The sequence below is a fragment of the Monodon monoceros genome, unplaced genomic scaffold (genome assembly GCF_005190385.1).
Source record: "Monodon monoceros isolate NGI ecotype Baffin Bay Population unplaced genomic scaffold, NGI_Narwhal_1 Super_Scaffold_18, whole genome shotgun sequence".
NCBI classification, from domain to species: Eukaryota; Metazoa; Chordata; class Mammalia; order Artiodactyla; family Monodontidae; genus Monodon; species Monodon monoceros.
Window position 1 is genome coordinate 32,537,586 of NW_021703774.1, and position 22,190 is coordinate 32,559,775.

The 22,190-nt window shown below is 37.9% G+C and overlaps 2 protein-coding genes across 3 annotated transcripts in view; one reads left to right on the top strand and one right to left on the bottom strand.

Moving 5' to 3' along the window:
- Positions 1-19,951, bottom strand: part of RBBP5 (RB binding protein 5, histone lysine methyltransferase complex subunit) — a 34,622-nt gene extending 14,671 nt beyond the window's left edge. For both annotated transcript variants that reach the window (XM_029228720.1, XM_029228721.1), the window contains exons 1-3: positions 19,801-19,951; positions 8,199-8,224; positions 7,190-7,362 (exon numbers count right to left, since the gene is read on the bottom strand). In XM_029228720.1, the coding sequence (XP_029084553.1) occupies positions 7,190-7,362; positions 8,199-8,224; positions 19,801-19,819 (218 nt within the window). In that variant the 5' untranslated portion in view covers positions 19,820-19,951. The remainder of the gene's footprint in view (positions 1-7,189; positions 7,363-8,198; positions 8,225-19,800) is intronic.
- A 301-nt stretch (positions 19,952-20,252) lies between these two features.
- The window catches only part of LOC114898672 (protein kinase C zeta type-like), a 28,793-nt gene continuing 26,855 nt past the window's right edge, over positions 20,253-22,190 (top strand). Inside the window, exon 1 of the mRNA XM_029228582.1 lies at positions 20,253-20,354. The gene's annotated coding sequence lies outside the window, so the exon portion shown is untranslated. The remainder of the gene's footprint in view (positions 20,355-22,190) is intronic.

The following is a 22,190-nucleotide window of genomic DNA, read 5'->3' on the forward strand; positions in this document are numbered from 1 at the left end:
AAGTGGCTCAGTGAAAAAAGGGAGACTCAAACATTTTAGAAAAGTATAAAATCAGCTGGCCCTTAAGTGTTGATTTAACAAAAAGCAGGTTTTCTTCCCCTTGGGGGGAGGGGGAGGAGTAGTTGAGCTTTCTGAAGTTGTCCCAGAAGTAGCACTATCATAGTATAAGTGAACCAGTACAGACAGGTATCTGTTATTTAAAATAATTAAGAAAAGAATTAAGGAAGGAATTAATTCCTCCTGCTAAGTACAGTTAAACATCCTAACATTATATAGAAAACAAACATAAAAAGGTAAAGAGAAGACAGACTGTCTAGGGACTACAGGATATGAGGAACGACACAGCAGTGAGGTCCTTAGATTTTCTTTTTGCCTCATATATCCTGGACTGGGTGACGGAGATGCCAACAACCCATTAGCATCAATAGGCACACACAAAAAAGTCTCCAGAAGAGCCAAAGGACTAGGAAAGGACAACCAACAGATGCTAACACACAGATGACACAGGTGTTAGTATTACCCGACAAGGATTGCAATGCAGCCATCATTAAAATGCTTCAACAAGCAATTACAAACATGCTTGAAACAAATGGAAAAAAAAAAGTCTCAGGAAAGAAACAGAAATATAGAGAAAAGAACCAAATGGGAATTTTAGAACTGAAAAATATAAAAACTGAAATAAAAAACTCAAAAGATGGGTTCAGCAGCCAATGGAAAAGAGGAAGACAGAATAAAAAATTCCCAATCTGAATAGGAGAAAAAATGGAATGAAAAAAATTAACAGAGCCTCAGGGACCTATGGGACTATAACAAAATATCTAATATCTAATATCCATGGCATCAGAGTCCTGGAAGGAGAGAAGAAAGAGAGTAAGGCTTAAAAGTATTTGAAGAGGGCTTCCCTGGTGGCGCAGTGGTTGACAGTCTGCCTGCCAATGCAGGGGGCACGGCTTCGTGCCCCAGTCCGGGAAGATCCCACATGCCACGGAGCGGCTGGGCCCGTGAGCCATGGCCGCTGAGCCTGCGCGTCTGGAGCCTGTGCTCCGCAACGGGAGAGGCCACAACAGTGAGAGGCCCGCATACCGAAAAAAAAAAAAAAAATGTATTTGAAGAAATAATGGTTGAGAGAGGATATGGGAATATATGTATACATATAGCTGATTCACTTTGTTGTACAGCAGAAACTAACACAACATTGTAAAGCAATTATACTCCAATAAACATGAAAAAAAATAATGGTTGAAAATTTCCCAAATTTGGCAAAAGATATAAAACACACATCCTCAAGAAGCTAAGCAAACTTCAAACAGGATGAGCTCAAAGAAATCCACTCCAAGACACAACCTTCTGAAAACTAAAGACAAAGAAAAAAATCTTGAAAGCAGAAAGAGGAATGACACGTTACCTACGGGAACAATAATTCACATGACAGTAGATTTCACACCAGAAACCATGAAGGTCCAAAGAAAGTGACAGTTTTTCAAGTGCTGGAAGAAAAGAACTGTCATCCCCAATTCTACATCCAGAGAGACTAACTTTCAAGAACAAAGGGGTAACCAAGGCATTTGTCACCAGCAGATCTACCCTAAAAGAATGGCTCAAGGAAGTTCTCTAAGCAGAAAGGAAACAATAAAAGAAGGAATCTTAGAACATCAGGAAGAAAGAATAATGAAAAGGGTTTTAAAAAATTAAATACTTTTTTCTAGAGTTTTGATGTTTGAAGCCAAAATTATAAGTTATATAGGTATCAATATACATAAAGGAAATGTTTAAGACAATTATACTATAAATAAGGGAGGGTAAAGGAATGTAAAGGGAAGGTTTCTATACTTCACTTAAACTAGTAAAATGTCAACACCAGTAGACTATGATAGGTTATGTATATACCACGTAATACCTAGCAACCATTAAAAAGCTATACAAAGAAATACACTAAAAAATACTACAGGAGCTTCCCTGGTGGAGCAGTGGTTGAGATCCTGCCTGCCAATGCAGGGGACATGGGTTCGAGCCCTGGTCTGGGAAGATCCCACATGCCACGGAGCAGCTGGGCCTGTGCGCCACAATTACTGAGCCTGTGCTCTGGAGCCCTCGAGCCACAACTACTGAGCCTGTGTGCTGCAACTACTGAAGCCCGCGCGCCTAGAGCCTGTGCTCCGCAACGAAGAGTAGCCCTCGCTCGCCGCAACTCGAGAAAGCCTGCGAGCAGCAACAAAGACCCAGTGCAGCCGAAAATAAATAAATAAATAAATAAAAGAATAAAAAATACCACAGATAAATCAAAATGGAATTCTAAAAATAGTTCAAGTAACCCACAGAAAGGCAAAAAAGAAAACAGAGAAATGAAAAACAGAAGAGACAAACAGAAAAAGAAACCTAAAATCAGTCTTTATTCAAATTTTGCAATGAAGAGGAGCTGCTGCTGAGGAACATAGAGGACGCAACACAGTTCATGGTTAAGAACAGAGGCTCAAGTCAGATTCATGCTCAAGCCTAGACATTACAACCTTCTAGCTGTGTGATCTTGGGCAAGTTATACAGCCTTTCTGAGCTTCAATTTCCTCACTTATAACATGGAAATAATAGTATCTACCTGCAGACTCTTGAGACACTTAACATTAATACATAAAAAACTCTCAGTGCAATACAGTAAGTGCTCAAAAACCATTAATTATATTAGAGACAAGATAAATGTATTCCCAGACTTGTAACTCACAGCAGAGGAAGGCAGGAGTAAACTGAGGAAGTGAATGTGGAGGGACTAAGCTCAAGTCTGCATACAAAGGACTCAGGTGCCTGTGTCTCCCACAACCTCTAGGACACTCCCAGTCAATTAGAAGATCCTTCTGGAGAATCTAAAAAGAAGATGCCTACAGATACTGTAACTTGAGGGTTGATAACAAAAAAGCCAATGGTCCACCCAATTTCAGTAGATGATGGGAGGGTAAAAGGGTGAGATAAAGCTCACATATACTGTAATAAAAAGTCACAGATAAGTTCTTGAAATTAACAAACTAAGAATATGTATAAATACTTTAGAAATATGAAGACAAATATCAAGAGAAACAAACCAAAAGAATGGAGGTACACTGGGAATGGGACATTATTGGCATATTGGGAATGGGAAGGAACAAGGGACAGCTTCTGCTGCTGTTCCCCCAAGCATTTTAGCACAATCTGACTATAAAACAGAATGTTAGCTATATTTCCATTTTTCCTTTAAACCCTCTGCATTTTAATAACTTTTTCTTTCACAGCAGGCTTGTGTTTCTGTTATAATAGAGGGAAACCTATTTTTAGAAATTAAATTATAATCAGAGGTGAAACTAAGAGGGGTTTTCCCATTAAAACTAACAATACATTCTTCAATTCCAAATTCCGTAAATTCAAGAATTAGGGATTCTCATACATCCTCACATCTGACAGTACTGTTTCTTTCCAAAATACAGACAGGTCTTTACTAAGTCTAATATCTTAGAGTCTTAAACATCATTTCATTCTACCTACGGCCCCTATCCAGTGACTGAATATCTTCTGTAGCATCCCTGTGAAGAGACGGCAAGCCGAAGCAGGGCCAGTCCCACTGGTAAGTTCTTTCCTGGGCAGTCCATCCCATCCACAGGCACCTCTGCTTGGGAGCTCATCTCTATTCTAAGGTAACATTTGTTTCCCTATAAATCCCGTTCACTACCTACCAGTCCTGCTTCTTCTCCTTAGGTCAATTTTTCTGTCTTGCACATGTCAGTTCTTTAATAGCTGAAGACAGCTATCATGCCTATCCAAAACTTCTCTTTGGTGAAATTTTCTTAGTCCCTAACATGTTCAAATACTACACAACAATTAAAGTAATACACAAAGTTATATACTAAATGAGGATGAATCAAAGAAAAATGCAAAATGCATATAACTACAGATCATAACTCTCATGTATACTTACACATACCAAAAATTAGGGAACAGTTAAATAATTATGATGCATACATACTAAGCAATACTATATATATCATAGGTACACACATGCACATATATCAACACAGAAAAACATCCACTATATATTAAGTGGAAGAGCAAGCTAAAAAACAAAATGTATAGTATGTCTCCATTTTTAAAAAAACATACACATGTATATGTGTATGTGTATTTTTATACATGCTGAGGGAGATACAGATATATCTTACAGATGAAAGATATATTCCATATACTCTAATACTACTTACTTTAAGGAGCAGACAAAGAGCTTTCGTTTTTTACTCTATATACTCATATATTGTTTGAATGTTTTAAAGTTCTTAATAATCAAGTTTTGTGATAAGTTTTAAAATGTTGGGGGGACAGGGGGAAAATCTCTCATTGTTCAAACCCTTTGACCTAGCAGTAACATACTTTTGGAAGATTACACTAATGAACAAACATAGATCAAACGCCTACTGGGCATCTTCACTAAGATATCCCCACCCATCCAACAAGTACCTGAATGCCTACTACATACCAGGTATAATGCTACAGTAAAATGGCAGACAAGGTTCATGTATCACAGCACCTACCATGTTCCAGGGAAGATACTCATAAAACAACTATTTGCAATAAAATACAACAGGAGACACACAACCGTGATCTCAAATTCACCATTATCACCCTCTAATCTTACCTTTAACATCTTCATCCAAGCAGGAAACCTGAGGATCATCTTAACTTCTCTACTTCACTTACACTCCTATCTAATTAATGCCTAAGACCTCTTATTTCTACTAGTTCTCACATCTGTACCATTCAGCTCCATTCCTACTGCACCTATCCTCATCAGCTCTAGCCTAGGCCACTGCAATTCTATCTTCATTCACTGTCCCCTTCAATCTCTTTCCCACACGCTGTTCTAGAGATCTTTCTAAAATAAAAAGCTCATCGTGTCACTTTCCTTCCTAAAATCTTTTAATGGCTTCACAGTACCTGCAGGATAAAGCTCAGATTCATAGTGTGGCACACAATGTGCTCCATGAGGACCTGTTTACCTTGGCTGTTGCCATGTCACATCTCTGATACCACAATCCAGCTAATCTGAACTACCTGCAGTTCCCCATCTTACCATGCTTGTTTCAAGCTGATGTGTTTTTGCCTGTACAGCACCTTCTGCTTGGAATACAACTGGCAATCACCTAGTCATCTTACAAGTTTGAGGTCACAAATTACCTCATCTTTGAAGCCTTTTCTGACTACACTTCTTCTCCAATACAATTGATCATTTCCTCCTTTGCACTACTGCCTCCACTAAATCTCAAATATAGTTCTTATGTAGGACCTACAAAGCTTTAGTACATGTAGCTGTATGCACATGTACCTCCCCCTACCAATCAAGAATTTCTCCTTACTTGTTTTTGTGTCCCCAAAACCCTAACCCTAACCCTAATCGTAAATGCCTAAAGCAGTATCTGGTATATAATTCATGTTCAATGTTTGCTGAAGAAATGATGGTATGAGAGAAAAACTTTATGTGCAAAGATGCTGACTGAACATTATGTAGCAGAGAAACAAAAATGGTTAAGTAAATTATGGTTTATCTATCAGAAGATAATTAGCCATTAAAAAAAAAGTTTTTAAAGGCTACACAAGCAGGAAAATGTCTGGTCACAGTGTTAGACAGAAAAAGACCAAAATATAAAATAAAACATAGCACACTTACAAACTATACTTTTTATTTAATTTTTAAAATTTATTTATATTTTTTATTTTTGGCTGTGTTGGGTGTTCGTTGCTGCGTGCAGGCTTTCTCTAGTTTCGCAGGTGGGGGCTACTCTTCATTGTGGTGCGCGGGCTTCTCATTGTGGTGGCTTCTCTTGTTGAGGAGTATGGGCTCTAAGTGCACGGGCTTCAGTAGTTGTGGCACATGGGCTCAGGAGTTCTGGCTCGTAGGCTCTAGAGTGCAGGCTCAGTAATTGTGGTACACGGGCTTAGCTGCTCTGTGGCATGTGGGATCTTCCCAGACCAGGGCTCGAGCCCGTGTCCCCTGCTTTGGCAGGTGGATTCTTAACCACCATGCCAACCAGGGAAGTCCTATGCTTTTTAAAAATTATATATAGTAACAAATCAAAATATTTACAGTAGTAATATCAGAGTGGTAAGACTATGGGAGATAGTCTTCTATCTTCTACTTTGCTGTATTTTCCATAATTTTCTAAATTATTATTATTTTATAATAAAAATACATGTATATTTTTAGTGATCGTTCTATAATTAGATTGTGATGATTGTTGCACAACTCTGAATATATAAAAAACAATGAAATGTACATTTTAATTGGATGGATTTTATAGCATGTGAATTATATGTATGTTAATAAAGCTGATAAAAATGTATGTATCTACTTAAATCTTTATTGCAAGAGCACAACAATAAAAAAATAAATAAAATGCAAAGGAACTGGAAAGAACCTAAGAAATCATACAGGCCAGTTCTCTCATTTTGCATATTAGAGAAACGTTTTGGCCAAAGCCGCCAGTTCATTAGTGGCCAAAGCTAGACTGGGATTCAGGCCTCCTCCCAATCCAGTGCTTTATAATACCACTGCTGCTTATATTTCGACAAAAGGAAATATGTTAGTTTAATAAATCTAGATCTGATTAGGTGTTTTTGGTCCCAAGTTCATTTAAAAGAAGTGCTGCCCCAAAATAAAATTTTCTGAAACAGACAGTCCCTGAGAATAAGAATGAAATCAATGGGATTTATATAATACCCGATTTCAGCTCAATATATCTGATGGGAAGCCTTAATAACTACAATTCAATAAAGGAACAGGCATGTTTGTGATCACTAAAACTACTGTAAGTCAAGAAGATGGACAAGGCTGGACACTGACTTCCAAGCTGCCCTCCTAACCAGGATTTTTTTATTCTAAATGAAAGGTCAATATCACAAGTATACTACAGCTGCAATCTGTAAATGTCTCATTTCAGTACTGAAATATTCTCAGACAGAGCCTGATACAGATCCATATTACAAGGAATTTCTCCCCCAAAGGTGTTGAAAGCAGCATGGATTCAAGGTCTCCATAAGCTATGAGAAATTACGTTACTAATGGCTGTATATTTAAAACTCTAAATATTAAAATTTATCTAATGAGACTGGCAACTACACAGTCACCGTTCATCCCCCCGATTTAACTCATATTTAATACATTAACTTTAAAATTCCTTACCATAAGGAACAGACTGGATGAATGTGCGCACTAATTATTTTAGCAATGCCTCTTGTCAAGAAATCCCAGATGACAATTCGGCCGTCATTACAGCCAACTGCAAGCAGTGTGCCCCACCTGTTAAAGGTGCAAGTCAGGGCCATGCTGATACAATCCAAAGTTCCATCAGCTTCCTAAAGATTAAAATGAACATAAGAATATAGACAATAATACCCAGGTATCCAAATTATTTCTTAAAGTTTCTCTAACATCTATGATAATTCTCTTGAATTTAAATTATGATGTATACCAAAATAATCTCTATGTGTGTTCTCATATCTATTAAACTAGCCCAAATGGAGAAATATTTATAAAAGCTAACAGAGAATTTTTAGAAACAGATGTGACCAATCCCTTGCATTACTACTATAACTTCGTACAAATTCTCCGGAAGGCAATTAGGCAAAATAAAACAGGACTCACTAAAACAGTCATCTTACTGATCAAGTAATCATAGTTCTTGAAATTTATTCCAAGAAAAATAAAACAAAACCCCTGTGTAACATTAGGAAAATCAAATAAATTTATATTAATATCAAGCCATTTAAAATAATCATGACTACATTAAACACACTCTAAGAATTACAAAATATTTTTACATGTAAGGCACACTTATACATGTTGATTACTATGCAAAAACACTGATCAAAACTATAAAAGCACACAGAAAAAAAATTTACATGAAGGTGATAGTACTGTTTGTGAAAAATGCTTCAATCAAAAGTATTTTTTTAATTTAAAGGGAAATGAACTGGAAGATTTACAACATTATGTTGAAATTTCCAGCCAACATTGCCTATCTACCTCCCCCCCTGCTCAAAATTAAACATTTAGTTCCCTTTTATAGCAAAAGATCATCATATTTAATGCTTCTATTGTCAAGAAAAAAAAAAGATGAAAACGTAGTTTCCACTCAAACATAAAAGCTAGGGAGTTACCGTTTTCTAAAATCACAATACAATACTCTTACCTCTGGATAATTCTGCCCAAAGGACTCTGCAACAAAGCAAAGGAAGAAAGTTGATGGAACATGTGCAACATACCAGGAATCCTACAGCTCACAACTACCACTCACAAACAGTGTACAGCAGTGGCTTGCAAAGTGTGGATGGAGAACTGGCGCCCTTTCAGGGACTCCATGAGGTCACACCTATTTTCATTATCAACCAAGATGGTATGTGCCTTTTTACTCTCATTATTTCACAAGTTTACAGATGAGTTCTCCTGAGGCTATATGAGCTGTGATACTGAAACAGTATGAATGCAGAATCCAGCCAACTTCTATTGATATTTAGGCAAAACATTAAAGAGATTTGTAAAAATGCAAAACAATGCCACTCTTCTCACTAAGTTTTGTTTTAGAAAAGTTATTTTTCATAAAAACGTTATTAATGTAAACATGTAATGGGGTGTTTTTACGGTTATTTTTATGTAACAAACTTTAAAAAATCAAAGCAGTCAACTTATCTTAAATCCCAACTACTCTCTTAAAACCTTTATTAAGAGCAGCCAACCAACAGGGTTCCCTTCCTAATAATAGTACTAAGGCTGTAACATAATCTGGTAGTTGGTTAAACACACAATTTTCTCTATTAATTTCTTAAGCAAATAACATTTTGGTACAGACATCCCTGAATACTTTTCCTGTATTAAATTTGGCGTTTATACATTAGTGATAAACATTTTGAGCTATAGTATGATACTGCCTGCTTGTCAGAAGTTTAATGTTTAGAAGTTTAATGCAGTAGCAACATCTTTATCAGTATTTACTTATGTTATTACCTAAACATTTTATTATCATGATATTTAAACTATACTCTGAGAACTACAGATCCAAGGAAGCTGTTATACATTTAGGACATCCAAATAAGATTTCATCTAAAAAATAAGTTTACTATTTTTAGTTTTTTACCATATGATCCAGCAATTCCACTCCTAAGTATATATTCGAAGAAAATGAAAATACTAACTCAAACAGATACATGCACCTTAACGTTCACAGCAGCATTATTTACAAGAGCCAGGATATGGAAGCAACCTAAGTGTCCATCAACAGATGAATCGGTAAAGAAGATATAGAGTATGTGTATATATATGAATATTTATATAGCTATGAATATTTATATAGATAATAAAATATTTCTCAGCCATAAAAAAAATAAAATTTTGCCATTTGTAACAACATGGATGAATCTGGAGGGTATTATACTTAGCGAAATAAGTCAGAGAAAGACAAATATTATATGTCACCACTTACATGTGGAATCTAAAAAATAAAACAAATTAAAGAATGTAACAAAACTGAAATAGGTTCACAGATATAGAGAACAAACTCATGGTTACCAGTGGAGAAAGGGGAGGGGGAGGGGCAATATAGGTATAGAGGATTAAGAGGTACAAACTACTATGTATAAAATAAATAAGCTATAAGGATATACTGTACAGCATGGGGAATATAGCCAATACTTTATACTAACTTTAAATGGAGTATAATCTACAAAAATATTGAATCACTATGTCATACACCTGAAACTAACATAAAAAAAGTCTGAAAACCAGTTTTATTACATTTTGTCCTTTATAAAAATTAACAGAAATCAAAACAGTGAAAACATTAAAACTAATCAGAATACAGGCCCTAAAGTTAAGAAAACGAAAAGAAAGATGAAAATAAAGATGAATAATTGCCCCCCCAAAAAAGGCAATTATTTTGGTTTCTCTAATGTGCACCAGACTTCAGTGTCTGATTGCATTCAAATACTAAAGACAAGAATGAAATGAAAAGCTGAAACCAGATTAAGATAGGTTATTCTGAAAGAACCTTTTTAAAATTACTAAAGTCATACATGTAGGTAATACAGATATGTGTAATTAAAAAATGATAGTTTCCTCCCTGCAACCCACTTACTAAGGTAAAAGCTTCCATATATTTCTATATGCTTACACAAACATTAACATATTTAAGGTTTGTTCTTTAAACAAAATACTACACATATTATATGTAATATATGTATTATAATATGTATTAACAAAATATATATATTTCCAAAGCAATAATATAGATCTATATTCACATGATCGAGAGAAAAAAGGAGTATTCATTGAAAAATTAAAAACAAAACAAAAAACCACAACCTAAAAATATGAAGTACTCAGGAAGGAGCAGAGTATGACTTGCTGTGTTCAGAGATGGGAAAGCCATATTAAAATTCTGAGAGGAACTCCCTGGAAGTCCAGTGGTTAGGACTCCGAGCTTCCACTGAAGAGGGCACAGTTTCGATCCCTGTTCAGGGAACTGAGATCCGGCATGCTGCGCAGTGTGGCCAAAAAACCAACAACAACAAAAAGATTCTGGGAGAATCCAGAATCCTGGGACCATTTTAATGTATGATTACCCTTCAACACAGATTACCCCTGATTTTGTATTTTTGTTTTATGTTTTAGGTGTTGTTTTTTTTTTTCCCCCTCTTTTGGAGGGTCATCCTAGTTAACAGGATTATAACAACGAGTTTAAAGGAACACAAAGAAAAAGTGTGTATAAAAAAGACTAAGCTCGTCTGGGCCACTTTGGTTGAAGAGCCTGAGCAAGAATGCTGTCAAGGAGGGTTATGGTAGCACAAGGCCACTGCCCCTAGATGCTCAAGGCCACTTTTATATTCTCTATCCTCCCACCATCTAACCACCCATCATCTAACATTTAACATTTTGTCACAATTAGATTCTTAGGCTTGGTTCTAAAGACCATGAAAGGGGGTAAAAAAGATGCCCAAATGCAGCTGCCAAAGAGAAATAAACCCTGGTCGGATTTAACTTCACAGTACACTTGATAATTCAAAAAACATGAATGACACATTTCCAAAACTGATTACAGAAGAAAAGTCCTTGACTGGGTCAATGAGGAAAAAACACATTGAGAGGTTGTTAAAGACCTACCATTAAATTTTTTAAAAAATGTTTAATTATAAAAAAACGGACAGCAGGCCCATATGGTTTTATGAGCAATTTCTCCTAAATCTCAAGGTGCAGGTAATTACTATGTTATTCAAGCTATTTCTGAGCAGAAAAAAATATGTATTTGTGTTTTATAAAGCCAACATAGCTGATACCAAAACCTGATAAGATGATACAAAAAGAAAACAAGAGTCTCTTTCACTTAAGAACATAAATAGTGGGACTTCCCTAGTGGCACAGTGGTTAAGAATCTGCCTGCCAATGCAGGGGACATGGGTTAGATCCCTGGTCCAGGAAGATCCCACATGCTGTGGAGCAACTATGCCTGTGTGCCACAACTACTGAGCCTGTGCTCAAGAGCTCACGAGCCACAACTACTGAGCCCGCATGCCACAACTACTGAAGCCTGCACGCCTGGAGCCCGTGCTCTGCAACAAGAGAAGCCACAGCAATGAGAAGCCCATGCAACGCAACAAAGAGTAGCCCCTGCTCTCCGCAACTAGAGAAAGCCTGCGTGCAGCAACCAAGACTCAATGCAACAAAAAATAAGTAAAATTAAATTGATTCTTTAAAAAAAACCCAAAAAACAGGGCTCCCCTGGTGGCGAAGTGATTGAGAGTCCGCCTGCCAATGCAGGGGACATGGGTTCGTGCCCCGGTCCGGGAAGATCCCACATGCCGCGGATTGGCTGGGCCCGTAAGCCATGGCCGCTAAGCCTGCGCGTCCGGAGCCTGTGCTCCGCAACAGGAGAGGCCACAGCAGTGAGAGGCCTGTGTACCGCAAAAAAAAAAAAAAAAAAAACCACAAACAGTACAGGGTATTTCACCTCTAGATTCTGCAGAAATGAAAAGTAATTTCTAGCAGTGTATATAAGTATAACCGAATTCTAAACACAAAAAATCTGGAGTTTATTATTCTACCATGTAAGAAGGCATAATGGAATAGCAAGGGGAAAAAAAAAAAAAACAGGCCTACTCCAAACTCATTCCAAAGGAACAAACAATAGCACAATGCACTCTAATGTATTCAATATATCCTTGGACAAGAATGTTTAAGAGCCATACAATCCTATGAGTAGATGCTGAAAAAAAAAATTTGCTAAAACTCAATAGCTCATTCTAATAACAGCCACATCTAACAGAAGACTACAATAAATGATAAAAACTATTAACCAAAAACACAACAATTATCATTCTAAAAGGTGAAATATTAAAACCATTCCAATTAGCATCAGCAACTAGAAAGGGATATATCACCATTATTAGTTAATATTCCTCTTGGAGGTTCCAGCCAATGGAATAAGAAAATGAAATAACTGGTTTAAACATTGACTATAAGAGATAAAACTATTTCTTTTGCTGATAACACTGAATACCTAGAAAACACAGAAATTCTAATTTTAAAAACCACCCAAATTAATAAGAAAATAAGGCAAGGTGGTTTGATACAAGAAAAACATTCAAACATTAACAGCTTTTCTTTAGGTTAGCAATTAATATCCAGAAATGAAAATGAAGGGGAAAATTCCACTCACAATGGCTACAAACATAAATATTTAAGGAAAAAATGTAATAAGAAAGACATGCCATGTATGAAGAAGAAAACTATAAAATCTTAGTTAAGGCCGTAAAATATGAATACGTGAAAAGACAAACTACATTCTGGGGTGGGAAAGCTTAATGGCTTTCTCCAAAAACTAGTAAATTTTATGCAGTTCCAGATGGATTAAAGACAAATGTTAAAAAAAAAATCTACATGTACTGTAAGGTTGCTGATATATGATAAAGATAACATTTAAATTTAGTGGGAATTTATTTAATATATAGGGATGGACAACTGACTATCCATCTGAAAGAAAAAACAGCTCCAGTTCCTCTCTCATACCACATATAAAAATAAATTTCAGGTAAATTAATGATTTTTTAAAATCAAAAATCTTAGAAGAAAACCTAGGAGATCCCATGTATAATCTAGGGTGGGGAAGACCTTAACCAAGTTAGGAAAACCAAAAGAAAAGAGAAATACATTTGATTATATAAAAACTGGAACATTTTTCATGGCACAAGTCCCCATAAACAGTCAAAAGATTTAGAAAAAATTGGCAATGCAGATGACGGACAGGAGTTGACATCTACACTATAAAGCAAGCCTATACACCAATAAGGAAAAATGATCAAAAAGAAAAGATAAAGAATGTGAATAAACAAGTCACAGAAGAACAAAATGAGATGGCCTCTAAACAAAGGAAAACATCAAATTCAGAGAAATGTAAATCAAATGAAAAATGAGATGCCATTTTCATCCATCAGACAGGAAAATTTAGAGAGAGAACACCTGCTGGGGGGTAAAGGGATATTGCCTATAAAAATGGGAACTGTTATAGCCGTTTGGAAAAGGAATCTGACAGCATCTATTAAAAGCAAAAATATACATAGTCCTCATCTCAGTAATCCTACAATTGGAAACCTAATCTCCATAGATGTAAACACAACAATGGGACGTAAGAACAAGGGTATTTAAACTATTGTTCTTGGTGGCAAAAAAAAAAAAAAAAAAAAAACCCCCCCCCCCCCCCGCATTGGAAACAAGGTAAATACCCATTATTAGTGTAATGGATGAAAAAATTGTGGTATTCAAATATGGATAAATTACACTAATTCTCTTCAAAATTTTTATTGGTGTTACTTAAGTGAAAAAAAGCAAGACACAAAGTGTATATCTCATTTTTTTGTTAACATTATGTATATACACACACACACATATAGGCATAGAGAAAAATACGGAAGGAGTTACACAGGATTATCAACAAAGAATGGAGGAGGCAAGGGAAAAAAAGAACACTTTTAAAAAAAGCATTTATAGGGAATTCCCTGGCAGTCCAGCGGTTAAGACTCCATGCTTCCATGCAGAGGGCACAGGTTCAGTCCCTGATCAGAGAACTAAGATCCCACAAGCTGCACGGCACAGCCAAAAAATATAAAAAATAAAAAAGCATTTACAGTTAAGTTAAAATTTGATATCGTGAGTATCTACACGAACGCATTAAAAATCCTTAGTTCTATTATCTCCTAATGTGTAGGAAGAGTATCTCGTAAAATTAAGTGAAGAAAGCAAGTTGCAAAAAATGTGTATAAAAAGTTCTATTTCTGTAAAAAACAAAGCCCTTACAAATTGTATTTAATTATACTCATATGAGCAAGGAAAAGGTATAAAAGGATAAATTCCAGACAGTTACCATTTGGAAAGGAGGAAAAAGGCAATTTTTTCTGTATGCATATTTGTACTGTGTCCACTGTTGCGATAAATATGTACTGTATATGTTAATTTGAAAAGCATGAATTTAAAGAACTTTAACTTTAATGAGTTTTCTAGACTTAAACTCATGCTGGCTTATCATTTCTTTGAAGTGCTCAAGCCTGCATTTATCATTAGCAGCTACGGCTTGCTGAATGCTTATGTGTCAGACTCCGTACTAAGGTCTTCTACGTACTGTCTCATTTACTCCTCTCAATTCACTATTGAGTATTATCATACTCCATTTCATAGATAAAGAAAGTTAGGATTAAAGGTTATCCCCAAACTGACAGTTAAAAAGTGGCAAAACTGGAACCTGACCAAGAAACCCTACTCTTAACTATAACTGCACTAAAAGCCTCTATAATCTTGCCCAAATTTGACCTCAAGGTTACTAGTCTATGATTTGCAAAACACATCTGCCCTTTATTGAAAATAGTCAAAATTCTGCCCATCTTCTTTCTTTCAGCATGTCTTCTTTCCTCTCCCCAGCTCTCAAAGATCACCAACATTATTTCACATGCCAAGTTCCTTCAAGGCCAAGGAATATAATTCGACCAAGAGAAGTGAGCTAAGTGACCCATCTAAAATCTCTACCTATTGAGGACTCTTCTTGGCAATAACCAATGATCACTTTATTTGTTCAAAACCAAACAAACAAACAAAAATCCTTTTCCCCAGAGAAGGCAAAAGAAAAATAAGAAGTTAAGCATTCCTCATGGAAGCAACCTAAATGCCCATCAACAGACAAATGGATAAAGAAGATGTGGTACATATATACAATGGAATATTACTCAGCCATAAAAAGGAATGAAATTGGGTCATTTGTAGAGACGTGAATGGACCTAGAGACTGTCATACAGAGTGAAGTAAGTCAGAAAGAGAAGAACAAATATTAACGCATATATGTGTAACCTAGAAAAATGGTACAGATGAACCGGTTTGCAGGGCAGAAATAGAGACACAGATGTAGAGAACAAATGTATGGACACCAAGCGGGGAAAGCGGCGGGGATGGGGGGTGGGGGGTGGGGGCGGGGTGGTGGTGTGATGAATTGGGAGATTGGGATTGACATGTATACACTAATATGTATAAAATGGACAACTATGGGATTGACATGTATACACTAATATGTATAAAACGGACAACTAATAAGAACCTGCTGTATAAAAAAAATTATAAAATAAAATTCAAAAAAAAAGAAGTATTCCACTTCCCTTTTGCCTATAAACTATAAAAGCCCAGAGTAGGCGCATGAAAGATATTTGTTGAGTGTTGAATGAATAATTTTGGTATTACACCATCCAGCCCAACCAAGCAGGAAACTTCTTTGCTCTTAGCACTCCACATAATGTTAAAAACCCTTTCTAGTTGCCTCATTTTTACAATCTTTGCCTTCAGTCACATTAGCTTTCCTGACACTATTCTTAAAAGCTAGTGCCACCCTCATATATTCACCTTCAGCAACGTGCCCTTCTTTTGTACATGCCTCTTTGGAATCTGAGTTTAGACTGCTTTCAGTGCAAGCACACCAGTTCCCTCAGGTGCCTCCTCCTTTTTTCCCAGTTAGGACCCTTCCTCCAAACTGCCTTTTAGCTTTCTAGGTCTTGGAATAATATCTATTCTCTAAATTGCTGAACATCCACCTCCTTAAAAACTCGGTTACCATGAACTCTAAAATTTCGTGGTCCTTTTCTCCCAGTGGAAGTATTTTCAACTTGCCAACCAATTCCTCCCTACCGTAACAGTTAGGTCCAGAGTAGCAGTTTCCATTCCACTTCCTCAATCTAACAGGTGATGACACAATCCACAGCATTTCTTTTTAGAGAAATGCAACTTGCAGGTGGCTAAATAACTGATCTTACCACACCCCAATCTGATGCCATCGCTACCATAATTACTATATTTCCTTGGCTCCAGTCTGGCCTCCCTCATCAATCCTTAAGAAAGCTGCTACAGCCAACTTTCTAAGCCCCAAATCTCATCATGTCACTTACCTGCTCAAAAATCTCCCTTGTTAAACAATATGCTGAACTCCTAAGTATAATTTTAAAAAGCAATAATCTGGCCCCAACCAGTATTTTCCATTTTATCTTTGACTAACTCCGCATTAGCACCTGGGACAGAACCTTGCATAAGCCACCCTAAGCACCAGCTGTAAACTGCTAACCATTTCCAGAATATATATCACATGTTCATGCCTCAGAATGTTCGCCCCTACTGTTCTCTGCACTGGTAATTACCTTCTCCATTTGTCCCTCTGGAAAAATCCTCCTCTGTGTTTACTGTCTGCGTTAAATGGCACTTCCTCTATAAAGTCATCCCCAAATTCTACCGCCAACCCCAACAAGGCAGAATTAATTGCTCTTTCAGCTGGATTCCCATAATGGGGTTCCCACTATTTATTTTGGTTCCATTTCATAGTTATTTGTTTATGCCCCTATCCTCCTAGTTTTATGTATTTATCCAGGGCAAAAGCTGTATCTCATTTCAGTGTTTATCAAACATTAGGAGCCAATCCACCACAATGGATAAATCATTCAGTGAGCCATACCATAAAAGTTTTTTAATAGAGCAGAAGATATCAGAGGACACTGAGCATAACAACAATTAGTATCATTTTCAGAAACAGTTATATGTGTATGTATATATAATGGACTGTGATAGAAAATACACTTCTTACGATGAGCTTTAGTAAAAGTAAGTTTGAAAAACTCTTATTTAACTTTTACCTCCAGTGCCTACTGCCTAATACACAGCAAGGGCTCAGAAGTGGCTGCAGAGGTAAAAGCATTTGAGTGTCCACATTAAGAATACATTATCATTCCTTTCCTTTATCTGGCCAGATAAGGTTTGGTATGCTCCCACAATCACATTACTTCTGTTCCTTTCTCCTTTATATCTGTAATAATTAATTTTCCTGCTGTAAAACTCAAGTCATTCCCATAGAGATTTATATCTTTTGAATCCAGCCATTCTTCTTTTAAATTGTCTAACCTTCCAATGCTAAATATTCCTTCCTAAGTTCTACCCACATGAATCTTCTGTATCATACAAGAAAAATCTTTCCCATCTGCTCTTTCTTTCAAGGTATGAGCCTATCACCTTTCCTCCATAGTTAAGTTTTTAAAAATAAACATCAACCCTTTGCCTCCAGTCCATCTCACTCATCTTCCTAAAATCATTGTAACCCAGCTTCTGTTCAAGTTGCTAAGGAGCCCCAAGTTGCCCAAGAACTAAGTAGAGTAGCCCTTTCTCAGCTCTTAGCCTCAGCTGCTCTACAACTGCTTCTATGGAAGACACCACACCAACCTGCATTCTCTTCTACCTCTACATGAATAAATATATGAAAAGCACTTGAAAATAGGCCTAGCTCATAGTTAGTACTATGTAACTGTTAGTTGATATATTATCATTTATTCCTCCTCTTATTCCCTAAATATAGATGATTGTCCAAGATTCTGTCCTCAGCAGTTTTCTTTTTTCCCCTCCCACTTTCTCCCTGGGTCTTATCATCTCCTCACAAGGTTTTGTCTAGCCCACCTGTAGGAAGGTTACAAATCTCTCTCATAAATCCAAACCCATCTCCTGAACCACAGGCCCACACTCAACATACCCAATGCTAACTGTCTTTTCCAAATGTCCTTAAATGTTTATGAATAGCACCATCACAGTCCCCATCATTTTTCACTTCACTCTCTTCCTCACCACCAGCACCACCACCAGTGCCACTACCACCATGATATGTAGTCAATTTTCAAATTGTCAACTCTACCTTCTCAATGTCTTTTCTTTCCATTTTCTAGTTCAGACCTTCTTTATCCCTCATCTACTCTAGCCCTCCAAATTGGCAGACTCAACTACACACTGTTGTCAGATAAATCTTTTTTTAAAAAAATCACAGCTCTGATTGAGTTACTTACCAGGTCAAAACCCTTCAACGGATCTGCCCTACTTTCCTTAAAAAGCACAGCTTTTCAGCTGGGTATTCAAAAGCCTCCAAGGAGTAGATGGTACCAATCCCATCTCTTGGCCTTCTCCTTATTCACAGTACCCACAACCTGGCCAAGCCGGAAAATACCTTTAGGACTCATCTCACTGATGTCTTAGCTCAAACGTATTCCTAATAAACACTCCTTCCAATATGTTCATACTTCAGTCTGTCAATATTTTACCAATCTTAAATATCCACTCAAAACTCCAAATCCTCCACAGGTTTGGTTTTTTGGTTGTTTTTGTTCTTTCTTGATTACCTTTCTTCCCCTGCCCCAAAGATATTCACTCCCTCTTCCAAATGTTCTTAGCCCTTAGTAAAGACTCTTTAAGGCTGGCCATATATACACTAATATGTATAAAACAGCTAACAAGAACTTACTGTATAAAAAGTAAATTTTTTAAAAAAGGGTGACCTATATTCTGCAATATAGTATAGCTATTTACATAAACACCTTATTCTCCGCACTTAACAAAAACCTCTTAAAGGCAAAGACCATTCCTTAAATAGCTTTACAGTCTTTAAGACTGCCAGTATATCTTCTGAATTTAACTTTTTTCAAGAGAAACACAACCACTGAAAATAGCAAGTCGCTTAGTTCTTGAAAACCTCAGACATCCTTAGGCTACGATGCTAAATATTACCTAATGAAAACGACAGTTTATAAACAACTTGGGTAAAGGGTAAGGAGGAAATGAATCAGAGAGGGTGACAAAAGGAAACTGCCTTGTAGTTCACCCCTCAGTGTTTTACACACCGTCCCTGATAAAGACTTTAAATAGAAAGTCAAGGTAACTGGATTCCAGTGCCACCTATATGCCAACTATACCATTTACTTGCTCAGTGCCTTCAAGTCAGTACCCTCTGAGCCTTTTTTAATTTATTCAATGAAGGACTTGTACTAGAAGATAAACACGTTCCCCTCCTTAGGCACCCCATGTTTCTTCAAAACCCCATGCTTCACCCAAAACCCTGACAAGTGTTCAAAGCTTTACCTCAAGCCTCACTTCCTCAGATTCCTTCCCCCAGTAAGCGCTGGTCCTGCCTGCTCTGGGCTACTTCAGCACCTGTGATCCTTGTAACCGAAACTAAGTCACAAACTATCTGTCCCTAACGCTTCACAATTGAACTGCAAAGTAGCCTCGGGAAAAGCAATGCATTCCGCTCAGGCAGAAGCTAGGCTTCCTCTCCCTGTTGCTGCTACATATCAAGGCGCCCAAAAAGATGCATCTAGAACTGTGTCCCTAATGTGGCAGCCTGAGTCCCCTCCGCCTGGGTTCCCTCCTTTCCAGGACCAAAAGGTTCTCTAAGAAGCAGCCATAGTCCTCCTCACCCAGTAACTCGAGGTTCATCCCTGAGGACTCTGGCCGTCTGGTCTCAGCTCCAGCAACGACACCTTCTCTCCCAACCGCTTCCAAAACCTGCGTCTAACTGGGAGACGCCGCAAAGAGCCTGGCACAAGCTCCGGAGACTTTCTGGTTTAGAAGACCCCACGGCTTCCGCTTTCTTCCCTCGCCTTCCTTGTTCTTTCAAGTGGGCTGTCCATATATATGCCTAACCAAAAAGAATAAAAAACTCTCTCGGAATCACTTGACTGTGATATTTTTTAATGGATAAAAATGCTATCGTCACTCAGGTTTTTTTTTTAAAGTGCAAGAATTTGGGGCTGTTTTCTCTCGGATCATGTAAGTGAGCGAGAGAGTTTAGGCACATAGTTAGACTACTAATCCTTCCCGTGTTGTGCGTTCAGCGGCGTTGTCCCGGCGGGCTGTCTCAGAGGCCGCCGGAAGGGTTCCGGCCGAGCGCCCGAAGTAGCACAGCAGGAACGGTTGGCCCCAGAGCTCGAGTGTGGAGCGCAGCTGTACGCGACAAGGCGGTACTCGCCCTGTATGTAGCCTAGTTATCGTGTATCTGTCTCAGTCTTGTGAGAATTATTTCACATTTGTAAAGGTATGCCATCGATCCCACAGAAACGTCCGATAGAATTTATCTAAGGATTTACCGTGTACCCAGCGTTGACCAGGACCCTGGAAGTGAATTGGAATGGGAGGTGGCTGAGTTCCCTGGAACTCAATCAGACAGAACTGTGATGAGATACCCAAAGCTACTAGAGGCCAGTTGATGTAACTAGCGAATGGGCAAATTCTGTATAAACAGGTTTTGACTATGGACGCTGTGGGCTATGACAAAAAGGAAAGATGGGCGTAGGTTGGCTGCAAAAAACATAGGACTGGAGCTAGATCCTCTTATGTAGATTATGTGGCCTCTTATGTAGCCAGTAATCCCAGCTCCTTTCTTAGTACTAACTTCACCCCTTGGGCAGTATTTTATCCTCTGTGTCTCAGTTTTCTTATATGTAAAATGGGGGTAGTGCTTACAGGGTTATTGTGAAGGTTAAATGAGTAAACACATATGAAATACTTAGAACAGCAAGTGCCCAGTAAATGTTAGCTATTACTACTTTCCCCTAAATTATCTCACTTCCAGACTTCCCTGGTGGTACAGTGGTTAACAGTCTGCCTGCCAATGCAGGGGACACGGGTTCAAGCCCTGGTCCGGGAAGATCCCACGTGCCGCAGAGCTGCTGAGCCTGCATGCCACAACTACTGAGCCTGCGTGCCACAACTACTGAAGCCCACGCACCTAGAGCCCGTGCTCTGCAACAAGAGAAGCCACCGCAATGAGAAGCCCGCGCACTTCAAGGAAGAGTAGCCCCTGCTCGCTGCAACTAGAGAAAGCCCACGCGCAGCAACAAAGACCCAATGCAGCCAAAGATAAATAAATAAATTTATAAAAAAAAGAAAAAAATTATCTCACTTCCTTGAGAACATTAGGGTAGCTACTGGCCCCATTTGACCAAGTGCAGTAATTGAGGCTCAGAGAAATTAGACATGTTAAAGAGAAAACCACAGGCACAAAACGGCGTCACTTGTGCTAAAGCCCGTGATACCAGATCTAGATCTAACACCTGATCTAAATGCAGTTTCAAACCTTCACCAGAAATGTAATCTTTATTGGCTAGTCTGGTATTTTCAGCACCAAGGAGGTAATGTCTCCTGGGCCCTCTCCACCTCTGCTTACCACCCAACACCCCCCAGAAGGAGCAATCTGCATGATAAAACCCTTGCCATTCCCTTCCTCCCAGAAAGAAGGTCTCTTGACCTAAAAATAATCCTTTCTTTTCTTTTGCTAATAACTCCCTTACCCTACCCTTCTTCCTATAAAAAGCTTCCATTTTGTACATCCCTCAGAGCGCTCTTCTGTTTACTAGATGGGATGCTGCCCATCTAGTTTAATAATGCCAATTAGATCTTCATACTTACTTGGTTGAATTTTGGTTTTTAACAGGCAGTTTGCATTCCTTCACATATCCAAAACGTGGCCAAAATGCATCTCAAATATTGTACTACCAACAATGGTATGTAGGAGTATTTCTGCACACCTTTGTAATCATTCATTATTATCAGTTCTCTCAAACGCTGCCAACTGGGTGGGTGAAAAAATGTCATTGTTACATTTATTTCCTAATAAGGATGATCAGCTTTTCACATGTATAAGTGTGTATTTTTCTCTTCTGTGAGGTGACCGGTTCATATCCTCTGTCTATTTTTTGGATGGAGTATTCATCTTGTTTGATTTTTTTTTTTTTTTTGCGGTACGCGGGCCTCTCACTGTTGTGGCCTCTCCCATTGCGGAGCACAGGCTCCGGATGCACAGGCTCAG